The sequence below is a fragment of the Oncorhynchus tshawytscha genome, linkage group LG19 (genome assembly GCF_018296145.1).
Source record: "Oncorhynchus tshawytscha isolate Ot180627B linkage group LG19, Otsh_v2.0, whole genome shotgun sequence".
Taxonomy (NCBI): Eukaryota; Metazoa; Chordata; class Actinopteri; order Salmoniformes; family Salmonidae; genus Oncorhynchus; species Oncorhynchus tshawytscha.
The window spans coordinates 47,224,796-47,238,924 of record NC_056447.1 but is presented as its reverse complement, the minus strand read 5'-3'; the positions used below and the strand labels follow the sequence as shown (position 1 = coordinate 47,238,924).

Sequence of the window (14,129 nt, the reverse complement as noted above, 5' to 3'; positions counted from 1 at the left end):
GTTTTTCAAACAGCAGGTGGGCCAGATTCAATCACATTTGTTTTAGATGTGCAAACACTGAAACACTGGCAATGGAGAGGGGCTTGGTTGGAAGTGTTTTCAGAAGGGGCTCATCTTTCTTTTCAGTTTTTATTGGTTTAACTTCTCTCCTCCACTCTCCCACACTAACCAGGAGCTGATCAGCAGCCTCCAGAGACAGATGGAGGAGGAGAGGAGGGCCTTTGAGAAGGTGCAGGAGGAAAAGAGGAGGAAGACCCACCAGTCTCGATGCAGGGCGGCCATCACTATCCAGGCTGCCCTCAGAGGCGTCCTGGCACGCCGGTGGACCAGGGCTGAGCTCCACCGCAGAAGAGAGGAACAAAGAAGGTCTGAGGAGGAGAGGAACAGGAGGGAGGAGAGATGGAGGAGGGAACAGGAGGAGCAGCGGCTGAAGCAGGAAAAGGAAAACAGAAGGAGAGAGTTGGAGGAGCAAGCGCTGAAGAGGAGGAGCTTAGAGTATGAGAGAGCCAAAGAAGAGGATCGAGTCCGTATGGAGAGAGCCAAAGAAGAGGATCGAGTCCGTATGGAGAGAGAGAGACAGGATGAGGAGGACAGAAGAAAGAGGGAGGATCAGGAGAACAGAAAGGAGGGAGAGAGAAGAAAAGGGGAGGAGAAAAGAAAGAAGCATGAAGAAGAGAAGAGAAAGAAAGAAGAGGAGAAGAGAAAGAAAGAAGAGGAGAAGAGAAGGAAAGAAGAGGAGAAGAGAAAGAAGGAGGAGAGAAGAGAGAAGGAGGAGCAGATTAGGGAGGAGAAAGACAAGCAAGAAAGGGAGGAGGAGCGGAGAAAAAGACAGGAGGATGAGGAGGAAAAGGAGAATGAAAGGAAAAGCAAGGAGGAGGAAGAGATTAGGATGGAATCAGATGAGAGGAAACCAAAGAGCCTGCAAAAGCTGGGGACAGGAATAGTGAAGGAGGAAAGTCAAAACCCGAGTGAGGAAAAAGCCAGAGAGGAGAAATCAGCCGCCACTGAATGTTCCCCCACTGCCAGCTCTCAACCCATTGGCCCCAGCACCTCAGCCCCTCAGTCTGCCTTTGAGCGTATGAGTGTATCTCTACCAGAGCAGACAGAGCAGATGAGACTGGCCTGGATGAGGGACTGCACTTCCTGGTCCAAACTCTCCCTGCAGAACAAGAGGAAGCAGCAGCAGGGGGTCAGGACCCAGAGGAGGAGGGGGGCGAGGAGGGCCGCTGAGGGGAGTGGTTTACCCCTCCTCTGCCCAGAAACACTCCTTCAGTCTGGGGCCTGGAACTCCCCTCAGGAGGTAACCTGCATGATACGATCTACAATGTGATACTCTTTATTTCAGAGGTCAGTAACAGGCAGCCTGCAGGGCAAAAAGGTCCCGCGAGTGATTGTTTTTGTTGTTGACTAAAATCACCAGGAATTAAGAAAAACATTTGTATAAATTAGGAAATCTGTTCCAAACTATGCACAGGAATAAAAAACATTACATATGTGGCCCGTTTCAGGAAACTAGGCGTATGTCGTGGGTCACTACTTCACAGGAGAGCCATTTGAACGTAAACTTTTTTTAAATCAAAATGTTTTTTGGGGGGCAGATATGCCTTCTCGACCATGTGAACTTTCATGTGCCTTAATAACTTTTGTAAATATGAATGAAATTGTTAAATTACGAGCCTAGATAGCCATGATTGGCTGAGATAATGAGTGGGCTGGACATGCCGAGAGATGAGTTTGGAATGGTCTGCCATATAGCACGCTTCTGTCTATTTGAGCTGGTCAGTATGTGTAGGGTAATCCTGTCTAACACGGCTTTTCATTTTTTTTTGTATTAAAACTTAACAAAAGACTCCAGTATGCAAGTATCCATTTCAATAGAACATCACTGAAACAACTGTTTCAGAGTACTCTCGTCTGAGTGTGCCAGAGCAGAATAACTGACAAATTTGCGAACGCTCCATATTAAATATATGAACACACCTGTAGTATAAACTAGCCTTTAGTCATGAATTCTTTGGTTGTTTAATACATGGCCTCATATGTGAATCCTTAAAAAGCTGGGTGGGGCTAAGACAGAATCAAGCCGGTCGGTCACATATGCGATCGTGTCTTAATGTAATCAAGGTATGAATTTCGTTGAATCTAGTTGCCTACCCCTGCTTTATTTCATAAAGGTTTTTCCAGAAAAATAAGTGATGTATAAGTTGCGCTTGATTTAGCTTTTAACACTAAAGGTATTACACTAGTCTACAAGTAGGATATTTGAAAGTATTGGACCTAGATGCATTTGACCCAGGTCTGCAAAACAGTCAATCAGACACATTCAAATAACCAACAAACCAACCTTAACAAAACCAAAAGCAATATTTCACTGACTGGGCTCTACCTTCCAATGCAGGTGACCACAGTTGTTCTGGAGGATCTCCCTGGCTGTAGCCTCTCTACTTTGTCCCAATGCCCCAGACTGCAGACCCTCACCATGAGACGCTGTGGCCTTAAATCCCTGGAGGGCCTCAGTCAATGCACAGAGCTTCGCTACATCGATGTACAGGTAAATACACCACCATTTACATGTGGGGTAAGCTGTACAGAAATGGTTTATCTAGCCAAATCTGGTGCAATGGAATGTTGTACATGGTCCCTGACAAATAAACAAATGAAAAATAGTACTATGGTAATGACACTGAAAGCCAGACAATTGGAAAGCAGGGAAATTCCTGAAAATGATGTCACGGCTTTATAATCTTCTGATAGGCTAATTGACATCATTTGAGTCAATTGGAGGTGTACCTGTGGATGTATTTCAAGGCCTACCTACAAACTCAGTGCCTCTTTGCTTGACATCATGGGAAAATCAAAAGAAATCAGCCAAGACCTCAGAAAATAAATTGTAGACCTCCACAAGTCTGGTTCATCGTTGGGAGCAATTTCCAAATGCCTGAAGGTGCCACGTTCATCTGTTCAAACAATAGTACGCAAGTATAAACACCATGAGACCACTCAGCCATCATACCACTCATGAAGGAGACGCGTTCTGTCTCCTAGAGATTAACGTACCTCGGTGCGAAAAGTACAAATCAATCCCAGAACAACAGCAAAGGACCTTCTGAAGATGCTGGAGGAAACGGGTACAAAAATATCCACAGTAAAATGAGTCCTATATCGACATAACCTGAATGGCCTTTCAGCAACGAAGAAGCCACTGCTCCAAAACCTCCATAAAAAAGCCAGACTACGGTTTGCAACTGCACATTATTATTATACCTTTATTTTAACAAGGAACACAGACTGAGACCAAGATCTCTTTTACAGCTGGGCCCTGCGTATACATGTTTACACATACAGTTTACGTACAATGATTAATGGGGACAAAGATCGTACTTTTTGGAGAAATGTCCTCTGGTCTGATGAAACAAAAATATAACTGTTTGGCCATAATGACCATTGTTGTGTTTGGAGGAAAAAGGGTGAGGCTTGCAAGCCAAAAAAACACCATCCCAACCGTGAAACACAGGGGTGGCAGCATCATGTTGTGGGGGTGCTTTGCTGCAGGAGGGACTGGTGCACAAAATAGATGGCATGATGAGGAAGGAAAATTATGTGGATATATTGAAGCAACATCTCAAGACATCAGTCAGGAAGTTGAAACTTGGTCGCCCAAATGGACAATGACCCTAAGCATACTTCCAAAGTTGTGGCAAAATGGCTTTAAGACAACAAAGTCAAGGTATTGGAGTGGTCATCACAAATCCCTGATCTCAATCCTATAGAAATTTTGTTGGCAGAACTGAAAAAGAGTGTGCGAGCAAGGAGGCCTACGAACCTGATTCAGGTACACCAGCTCTGTCAGGAGGAATGGGCCAAAATTCACCCAACTTATTGTGGGAAGCTTGTGGAACCTGAAATGTTTGACCCAAGTTAAACAATTTAAAGGCAATGCTAACAAATACTAATTGAGTATATGTAAAGTTCTGACCCACTGGGAGTGTGATGAAAGAAATAAAGCTGAAATAAATTATTCTGACATTTCACATTCTTAAAATAAAGTGGTGATCGTAATGACTTAAACAGAGAATTTTTACTTGGATTAAATATCAGGAATTGTGAAAACTGAGTTTAAATGTATTTGGCTAAGGTGTATGTAAACTTCCGACTTTAACTGTATATCTATCTACAGTATATGTCTGACAAGATGGCTGGATGTCCTTTGGGTGGATGTACTTTGGGTGGCCATTCTTGATACACACGGGAAACTGTTGAGCGTGAAAGTCCCAGCAGCATTGCAGTTCTTTACACAAACCGGTGCACCTGGCACCTACTACCATACCCCGTTCAAAGTCACTTAAATATTTTGTCTTGTCCATTCACCCTCTGAATGGCACACGTACACAATTTATGTCTCATTTGACTCAAGGCTTAAAAATCCTTCTTTAACCTGTCTCCTCCCCTGCATATAGACTGATTTGTAGTGGATTTAACAAGTGACATCAATAAGGGATCATTGCTTTTACCTGGATTCACCTGGTCATTGAAAGAGCAGGTGTTCATAAAGTTTTCTACACTCAGCGTATGTGTTACATAGTATATTTTAGCTACATAGTATTATATTATATACACGCAACACTGCATACTGTGTCTCACAGTGATCAAATCAGCATGTAAAAGTATAAAATCATTGGTATTTGAAAACTCAGACATATTTTGATTGTTATGTCTGTATAGGACAACTCAATCACGTTTGTGGACTGTGAGAATCTGGCTAACCTCCAAGTTCTTCGACTTGGCCGGAACCGTCTGACATCCATCCATGGTCTGGCTGGTGCTGTGGATCTGGACGTTCTGGAGCTCTCGCACAACTCCATCACCCGCATCGGTAAGCTGAGGTCAGGTCCCCACTGCATCGGTAAGCTGAGGTCAGGTCCCCACTGCATCGGTAAGCTGAGGTCAGGTCCCCACTGCATCGGTAAGCTGAGGTCAGGTCCCCACTGCATCGGTAAGCTGAGGTCAGGTCCCCACCGCATCGGTAAGCTGAGGTCAGGTCCCCACTGCATCGGTAAGCTGAGCTCAGGTCCTCACTGCATCGGTAAGCTGAGCTCAGGTCCCCATCGCATCGGTAAGCTGAGCTCAGGTCCCCACTGCATCGGTAAGCTGAGGTCAGGTCCCCACTGCATCGGTAAGCTGAGGTCAGGTCCCCACTGCATCGGTAAGCTGAGGTCAGGTCCCCACTGCATCGGTAAGCTGAGGTCAGGTCCCCACCGCATCGGTAAGCTGAGGTCAGGTCCTCACTGCATCGGTAAGCTGAGCTCAGGTCCTCACTGCATCGGTAAGCTGAGCTCAGGTCCTCACTGCATCGGTAAGCTGAGCTCAGGTCCTCACTGCATAGGTAAGCTGAGGTCAGGTCCCCACTGCATCGGTAAGCTGAGGTCAGGTCCCCACCGCATCGGTAAGCTGAGGTCAGGTCCTCACTGCATCGGTAAGCTGAGCTCAGGTCCTCACTGCATCGGTAAGCTGAGCTCAGGTCCCCATCGCATCGGTAAGCTGAGCTCAGGTCCCCACTGCATCGGTAAGCTGAGCTCAGGTCCTCACTGCATCGGTAAGCTGAGCTCAGGTCCTCACTGCATCGGTAAGCTGAGCTCAGGTCCCCATCGCATTGGTAAGCTGAGCTCAGGTCCCCACCGCATCGGTAAGCTGAGCTCAGGTCCCCATCGGTAAGCTGAGCTCATCGGTAAGCTGAGCTCAGGTCCCTATCGGTTAGCTGAGCTCAGGTCCCTATCGGTAAGCTGAGCTCAGGTCCCCACCGCATCCGTAAGCTGAGCTCAGGTCCCCATCGCATCAGTAAGCAGAGCTCAGGTCTCCATCGCATCAGTAAGCTGAGCTCAGGTCCCCATCGCATCAGTTAACTGAGCTCATAGATGGCCTATACAGAGTGTGGAAAACTCAGTTTGAATTTTGAATTTTTATCAGCACCCCATACAGGTCTAAATTAGACAATGATTAAAAGGCAAGGATGGAAATCAACAGACTGTGCAGCCTTCCAGATGTGTGGTTTGACTCACACCCCTGCCTGCTCTACAGTTACAGTGTACTTCATGGCTAGTTGTAACCACTGCTATCCACTAGGGAGCAGTGTACCTCTTCTTTTGATCCCCTGCTCAGTATATATTGAAATGTGACTTAGTTACTGTGAATAACAGACCAGGAGCCAGGCCTCAAGTCATGAATAGATATTAACTGCCTGAGAAGACCGTGAATGCTTTTTTATTGGCAGTTTAGCTTTGAACGTTACTAAAACGGTAACCTTGGCCACACACTGAAATTAGATCTTCTTTGGTTCATTTGAATCCTACTTCAACCCCTCACAGTTCCACAATCTGATTTTGTTCTACCCCATAACTCTTTGGGTATGCAAATGAAGCATGCCATTATCTACTACTTTACATACTGAAACATACTAATGTAAGGAAAATTCTTTGTCTTTATTTTTCTTCTTCTCCTATAAAGGTGGTCTGGAGCCATTGAAGAGGCTGCAGAAGTTATTGTTGGACCACAACCAGCTGATCAGTACTAGAGGACTGAGAGAGGTGTACACGCTGCTACACCTGGACTTGTCTCACAACCATCTGTCCAGTGTAGAGGGCCTGGACAACTGTGCTCTGCTCAACACCCTGGACCTGACAGGAAACAATCTCACTGAGGTAAAATACATAGTCAGTATACCATGTAGGCCTAACTACCAGGAAAGTAATAGATTAAACTAATTAAAGTGCAACCGACATTAATCCTGCATGATGGATTATAAGGAAAAATATCAGCAGCACCTGTAGTACCTGTTAGCAGCACCAGTAGTATCCAACACCAGCACCAATAGTATCTATCAGCAGCACCAGTAGTACCTGTTAGCAGCACCAGTAGTACCTGTTAGCAGCACCAATAGTATCTGTTAGCAGCACCAGTAGTATCCAACACCAGCACCAATAGTATCTATCAGCAGCACCAGTAGTACCTGTTAGCAGCACCAGTAGTATCCAAAAGCAGCACCAATAGTATCTATTAGCAGCACCAATAGTATCTATCAGCAGCAACAGTAGTACCTGTTAGCAGCACCAGTAGTATCCAACAGCAGCACCAATAGTATCTATCAGCAGCACCTATAGTATCCAACAGCAGCACCAGTAGTATCCAACAGCAGCACCAATAGTATCCAACAGCAGCACCAATAGTATCTATCAGCAGCACCAATAGTATATATCAGCAGCACAAGTAGTGCCTGTCAGCAGCACCAATAGTATATATCAGCAGCACAAGTAGTGCCTGTCAGCAGCACCAATAGTATATATCAGCAGCACAAGTAGTGCCTGTCAGCAGCACCAATGGTATATGTTATCAGCACCAATAGTATCTGTCAGCAGCACCAGTATTACCTGTCAGCAGCAACAATAGTATCTATCAGCAGCACCAGTAGTGCCTGTCAGCAGCACCAATAGTACCTATCTGCAGCATCAGTAGTACCTGTCAGCAGCACCAGTAGTGCCTGTCAGCAGCAGCAGTGGTGCCTGTCAGCATCACCGGTAGTGCCTGTCAGCAGAACCAGTAGTACCTGTCAGCAGCACCAGTAGCTACAGTGGCAAAAACAAGTATGTGAACCCTTTGGAATTATCTGGATTTCTGCATAAATTAGTCATAAAATCTGATTTGATCTTCATCTAAGTCACAACAATAGACAAACACGGTCTGCTTAAACTAATTACACACAAACAAGTATACGTTTTCATGTCTTTATTGAACACACCATGTAAACATTCACAGTGCAGGGTGGGAAAAGTATGTGAACCCTTGGATTTAATAACTGGTTGAACCTCCTTTGGCAGCAATAACCTCAACCAAATGTTTTCTGTAGTTGCGAATCATACCTGCACAACGGTTAGGAGGAATTTTGGACCATTCATATCTACAAAACTGTTTCAGTTCAGCAATATTCTTACGATGTCTGGTGTGAAGCCGCTCTCGAGGTCATGCCGCAGCATTTTAAATCGGGTTGAGGTCAGGACTCTGACTGGGCCACTCCAGAAGGCGTATTTTCTTCTGTTGAGGCCATTCTGTTGTTGATTTATCTCTGTGTTTTGGGTCGTTGTCCTGTTGCATCACCCAACTTCTGTTGAGCTTCAATTGGCGGACAGATAGGCTTACATTCTCCTGCAAATTGTCTTGATAAACTTGGGAATTATTTTTCCGTTGATGATAGCAAGCTGTCCAGGCCCTTAGGCAGCAAAGCAACCCCAAACCATGATGCTCCCTCCACCATACTTTACAGTTGGGATGATGTTTTGATGTTGGTGTGCTGTGACTTTTTTTTCTCTACAAATAGTGTTGTGTGTTGCTTCCAAACAACTCAACTTTAGTTTAATCTGTCCACAGAATATTTTGCCAGATGAGCTGTAAAACATCCAGGTGCTCTTTTGTGAACTTCAGACGTGCGCCAATGTTTTTTTTGGACAGCAGTGGCTTCTTCCGTGGTGTCCTCCCATGAACACCATTCTTGTTTAGTGTTTTACGTACTGTAGACTCGTCAACAGAGATGTTACCATGTTCCAGAGATTTCTGTAAATCTTCAGCTGACACGCTAGGATTCTTCTTAACCTCATTGAGCATTATGCACTGTGCTCTTTCAGTCATCTTTGCAGGACAGCAATTCCTAGGGAAAGTAGCAACAGTGCTGAACTTTCTCCATTTATAGACAATTTGTCTTACTGTGGACAGATGAACATCAAGGCTTTTAGAGATACTTTTGTAACCCTTTCCAGCTTTATGCAAATCAAAAATTCTTAATCTTAGGTCTTCTGAGATCTCTTTTGTTTGAGGCATGGTTCACATCAGGCAATGCTTCTTGTGAATAGCAAACTCAAATTTTGTGAGTGTTTATTATAGGACAGGGCAGCTCTAATCAACATCTCCAATCTCGTCTCATTGTTGGACTCCAGGTTAGCTGACTCCTGACTCCAATTAGCTTTTGGAGAAGTCATTAGCCTAGGGGTTCACATACTTTTTCCAACCTACACTGTGAACGTTTAAATGATGTATTCAATATGGCCATGAAAAATACAATAATTTGTGTGTTATTAGTTCAAGCAGACTGTGTTTGTCTATTGTTGTGACTAAGATGAAGATCAGATCAAATTTTATGACTAATTTATGCAGAAATCCAAAGGGTTCACATACTTTTTCTTGCCACTGTAGGTAAACTCACTCTATCACTCTCTTTCTCTTTTTCTGTCTCTCTTTCTTTCTTTATCTTTCTCTGTCTCTCTGTGTCTCTCTCTCCTTATCTCTCTCGCTGTCGGTCTCTCTACCTCCCTCCTGCCCCTTTCTCTGTCCCCCAGCTACCCAGTCTGAGGAACCAGGTCCTCCTGGTGGAGCTCCATCTGGAGGACAACAGCATCTCCTCACTGGAGGGCCTGACAGCCTGCTGGCTCCCCCTGATGCAGCTCCTCTCTGGGGCCCAAAACAGGTAACATCACATGGCATTCCATCTGATGCCATTGTTATGTTTTATGTTGTGTTGTGTAACTATATGTATGCTGCTCTCTTGGCCTGGGCTCACTTAAAAACAAAACAAAAAGGTTATGTAAATCTCAATGTGACTTCTATGGTTAAATAAAGGATTTTTAAAAAATCCAGTGTATCCAATGCCAATGACTAGGCCAGTTTAGATTGTACTAGCTACATGTAAGTAATTCAGTGTTTGTGATAACATTTGTAAGATTTAAGAAAGCCAATGTAATGTTGCTGAATGATTGGTAAATACACTGTAAAGGGCTTGCCATGAATTTAACAGTATCTTGCAGGCAGCTCGGTGGCGAGTAAATTTCGGTATTTCATATTACAGTGCACCCACTTTAATATAAATACGGTATCAAAGCAAGTACTCTGTAATGATACACAGTACAATACTGTAAAATTGACTGTAATATACTGTAAAAAAGTAAATGCTATCGTAATCGGAATGAATTAATTGATGAATGATTGAAATTCATTGAGATGAGGGGTTTGTATTTCACAGTATTTTACTGTAATTGGGCTAGGTAAAGTGTTTACACATTACAGTACATTAATGAATATTTTGTGTTTTATATCATTTGCACATCTAGAGGCCTTAACAAAAGCTTCCAAACTGGCAGCGACTACAGAGCAACACAGACCTGAAGGACATGGCAAAATGCTCAACCATTTAAGTTTTAGGTCTTGATGCCACTCAAATCTGTCCCCTATACATTTTAAATGTCATGGGGCACTATAACCACATAGGAGTTAAATTGGTACAGCATTCTCACTCATGGGTGCAACAAATATAGGCTCTTACAAGACACGCCTCAAAATATGTTAATGAGACAGAAACAGAAATACCATTCACCCACTAATGGTCAAAAGGTTTTTGGCGCTCCAAAGATACTGTTTTCTGTGGGATGGAATTACAGTACCATTCGAAATACAGCACTTTTCCCAAAATGCACTATAATATACAGTATGCTGAAGTAACAAGTTATTTTTTTTACTGTTGATAATACCTAAAAGTACTGTATAAATTACAGTATTCCATTACAGTGTTTTACATGTATTTTCTAATTTGTGCTTTGCAGTATAACCCAACTGCCATCACTGTGTCATTTTGTGTCACTGGAGAAGCTGGACATCAGAGACAACTGCCTCTTAGGTAATAGTTTATTATTTTTTTAAATGTAACCTTTGATGTCCCAAAATCTTTTGATCCAAATATTTCAGTTGTCATGTTGTTATTTCATTTACATACTGTAGTTTCATGCCATTCCATTCATATTATTCTGCTATGTGCCTCTCTATGTGAGTGAGAGGGAGCATTTTAAGTGTGGATCTATGGTAATACCTACAGTGCCTTGCGAAAGTATTTGGCACCCCTTGAACTTTGCGACCTTTTGCCACATTTCAGGCTTCAAACATAAAGATATAAAACTGTATTTTTTTGTGAAGAATCAACAACAAGTGGGACACAATCATGAAGTGGAACGACATTTATTGGATATTTCAAACTTTTTTAACAAATCAAAAACTGAAAAATTGGGCGTGCAAAATTATTCAGCCCCTTTACTTTCAGTGCAGCAAACTCTCTCCAGAAGTTCAGTGAGGAGCTCTGAATGATCCAATGTTGACCTAAATGACTAATGATGATAAATACAATCCACCTGTGTGTAATCAAGTCTCCGTATAAATGCACCTGCACTGTGATAGTCTCAGAGGTCCGTTAAAAGCGCAGAGAGCATCATGAAGAACAAGGAACACACCAGGCAGGTCCGAGATACTGTTGTGAAGAAGTTTAAAGCCGGATTTGGATACAAAAAGATTTCCCAAGCTTTAAACATCCCAAGGAGCACTGTGCAAGCGATAATATTGAAATGGAAGGAGTATCAGACCACTGCAAATCTACCAAGACCTGGCCGTCCCTCTAAACTTTCAGCTCATACAAGGAGAAGACTGATCAGAGATGCAGCCAAGAGGCCCATGATCACTCTGGATGAACTGCAGAGATCTACAGCTGAGGTGGGAGACTCTGTCCATAGGACAACAATCAGTCGTATATTGCACAAATCTGGCCTTTATAGAAGAGTGGCAAGAAGAAAGCCATTTCTTAAAGATATCCATAAAAAGTGTCATTTAAAGTTTGCCACAAGCCACCTGGGAGACACACCAAACATGTGGAAGAAGGTGCTCTGGTCAGATGAAACCAAAATTGAACGTTTGGCGTAAAAGCAACACAGCTCATCACCCTGAACGCACCATCCCCACTGTCAAACATGGTGGTGGCAGCATCATGGTTTGGGCCTGCTTTTCTTCAGCAGGGACAGGGAAGATGGTTAAAATTGATGGGAAGATGGATGGAGCCAAATACAGGACCATTCTGGAAGAAAACCTGATAGAGTCTGCAAAAGACCTGAGACTGGGACGGAGATTTGTCTTCCAACAAGACAATGATCCAAAACATAAAGCAAAATCTACAATGGAATGGTTAAAAAATAAACATATCCAGGTGTTAGAATGGCCAAGTCAAAGTCCAGACCTGAATCCAATCGAGAATCTGTGGAAAAAACTGAAAACTGCTGTTCACAAATGCTCTCCATCCAACCTCACTGAGCTCGAGCTGTTTTGCAAGGAGGAATGGGAAAAAAATGTCAGTCTCTCGATGTGCAAAACTGATAGAGACATACCCCAAGCGACTTACAGCTGTAATCGCAGCAAAAGGTGGCGCTACAAAGTATTAACTTAAGGGGGCTGAATAATTTTGCACGCCCAATTTTTCAGTTTTTGATTTGTTAAAAAAGTTTGAAATATCCAATAAATGTCGTTCCACTTCATGATTGTGTCCCACTTGTTGTTGATTCTTCAGAAAAAAAAATACAGTTTTATATCTTTATGTTTGAAGCCTGAAATGTGGCAAAAGGTCGCAAAGTTCAAGGGGGCCGAATACTTTCGCAAGGCACTGTATGTATACGATATGCATAATGTCACACATCTGGGGAATGCGATGCACCTTCATCCAGTAAATGTCAGGGGATCCAGCAGTAGATAAAGATACAGTCTCCATAACAAGATCAGGTACCAGCAATAGTGATATATAGACAGGGAAAACTATAAGCTCAGGCCTCTGCTGCTCTGCCTCTGTGCGATGTAAAACCATAAGCTCAGGCCTCTGCTGCTCTGCCTCTGTGCGATGTAAAACCATAAGCTCAGGCCTCTGCTGCTCTGCCTCTGTGCGATATAAAACCATAAGCTCAGGCCTCTGCTGCTCTGCCTCTGTGCGATGTAAAACCATAAGCTCAGGCCTTTGCTGCTCTGCCTGACTGTTGTAGAGCTGCAGAACCTGTGTGAGAGTCTGCAGGGATGTCCACTCCTCCGAGAGGTCCATCTCACTGGGAATCCCCTTCAGCAAGAGTCCATGTGGAGGTAGGGCAAGCCCAATGAGAAACACAAAATATGTGAATATGTATGAGCGACAAGCCCTGGGTTGCTTGCACCCGTGGGAGAAAGCAATGTTGTCATACACACATCACCTTATACGGTAACATTGTACTTGGACGCTGCATCATAACAGGTACATAACAGTGGAGGCTGTTGAGGGGAGAACGGCTCATAATAATGGCCGTAACGGAGCAAATGGAATGGCATCAAACATCTGGAAACCATGCGTTTGATGTATTTGATACCATTCCACCTATTCCACTCCAGTCATTACCACAAGCCTGTTCTCCCTAATTAATGCTCCACCAATCTCCTGTGGTACATACAATACATTCCCAGTCATCAACATTGCAACGATTAGTTGAAAAATGTAATTAAAATGGTTTTAAAATGGCTGTGTAGAGAGACAGACAAACACAATTAACTTCTCTAGCTTTGTTCTGGAATATCCCTGCTGGGGCGTATGTAAGAAGTTAGGTTACATACCAACGGGAATACCAAGTCACTGCCATTTCATATAATCCCTCCTGTCGCAGAACGTGAGCCCAGTCTGGAGGAGGATGTTGGCTGTGGTGACTAAGGTAGAATAAACATTCCACCAGAACACAAGTGCTTCCTGTCCACATCCCAGGATTAGCCTAGCAATCTGGGAATGCTATTGGATTAGCCAACGTGCCAGCGATATCCGCACCGCGCAACCTCTGTAGCACTGAGTGTCAGTAGTTCCCAAAATATTTATTCAACAGAAAAATCTATTAAGTTTTCAATATCAATTTGCTCATTCACTTACAGCGCCAAAACATTTTCCTCATGTACATTTAAGTGGGGGGTCCAAATGAGTTGATATGAAAAATGTGTGCTAGCTAGAGCACTTAACTTCAATTACCGGTAGTCTAGCTAGATTTCATCATTTCGGCATTACACGTGGTCATTAGTGGTCTTAACAGTTTATGACCGACAAACCATGCATAACTTTTATGAAGTGTGAAATTACAATTAAAAAAAAAAAAAACATTTTAAGGTCCGTCTAGTCATAGCATTATCCTAAAAGATGATGCCTGGATCTCTCAAGAACTGTTACGACAGGATTTAATAATACCAGTAGCCTACTACCCTTTCCTCGACCAAGTCATGTAAAAAACGTG

The 14,129-nt window shown here is 43.4% G+C and overlaps 1 protein-coding gene across 1 annotated transcript in view; it reads left to right on the top strand.

The window, feature by feature from the left end:
• The first annotated feature begins 788 nt into the window (after nucleotides 1-788).
• Nucleotides 789-14,129, top strand: part of lrriq1 (leucine-rich repeats and IQ motif containing 1) — a 42,927-nt gene continuing 29,586 nt past the window's right edge. The window contains exons 1-7 of the mRNA XM_024380088.2: nucleotides 789-1,300; nucleotides 2,399-2,551; nucleotides 4,723-4,873; nucleotides 6,502-6,695; nucleotides 9,378-9,505; nucleotides 10,635-10,708; nucleotides 12,876-12,969. Coding sequence (XP_024235856.2) covers nucleotides 890-1,300; nucleotides 2,399-2,551; nucleotides 4,723-4,873; nucleotides 6,502-6,695; nucleotides 9,378-9,505; nucleotides 10,635-10,708; nucleotides 12,876-12,969 — 1,205 coding nt within the window. The 5' untranslated portion in view covers nucleotides 789-889. The remainder of the gene's footprint in view (nucleotides 1,301-2,398; nucleotides 2,552-4,722; nucleotides 4,874-6,501; nucleotides 6,696-9,377; nucleotides 9,506-10,634; nucleotides 10,709-12,875; nucleotides 12,970-14,129) is intronic.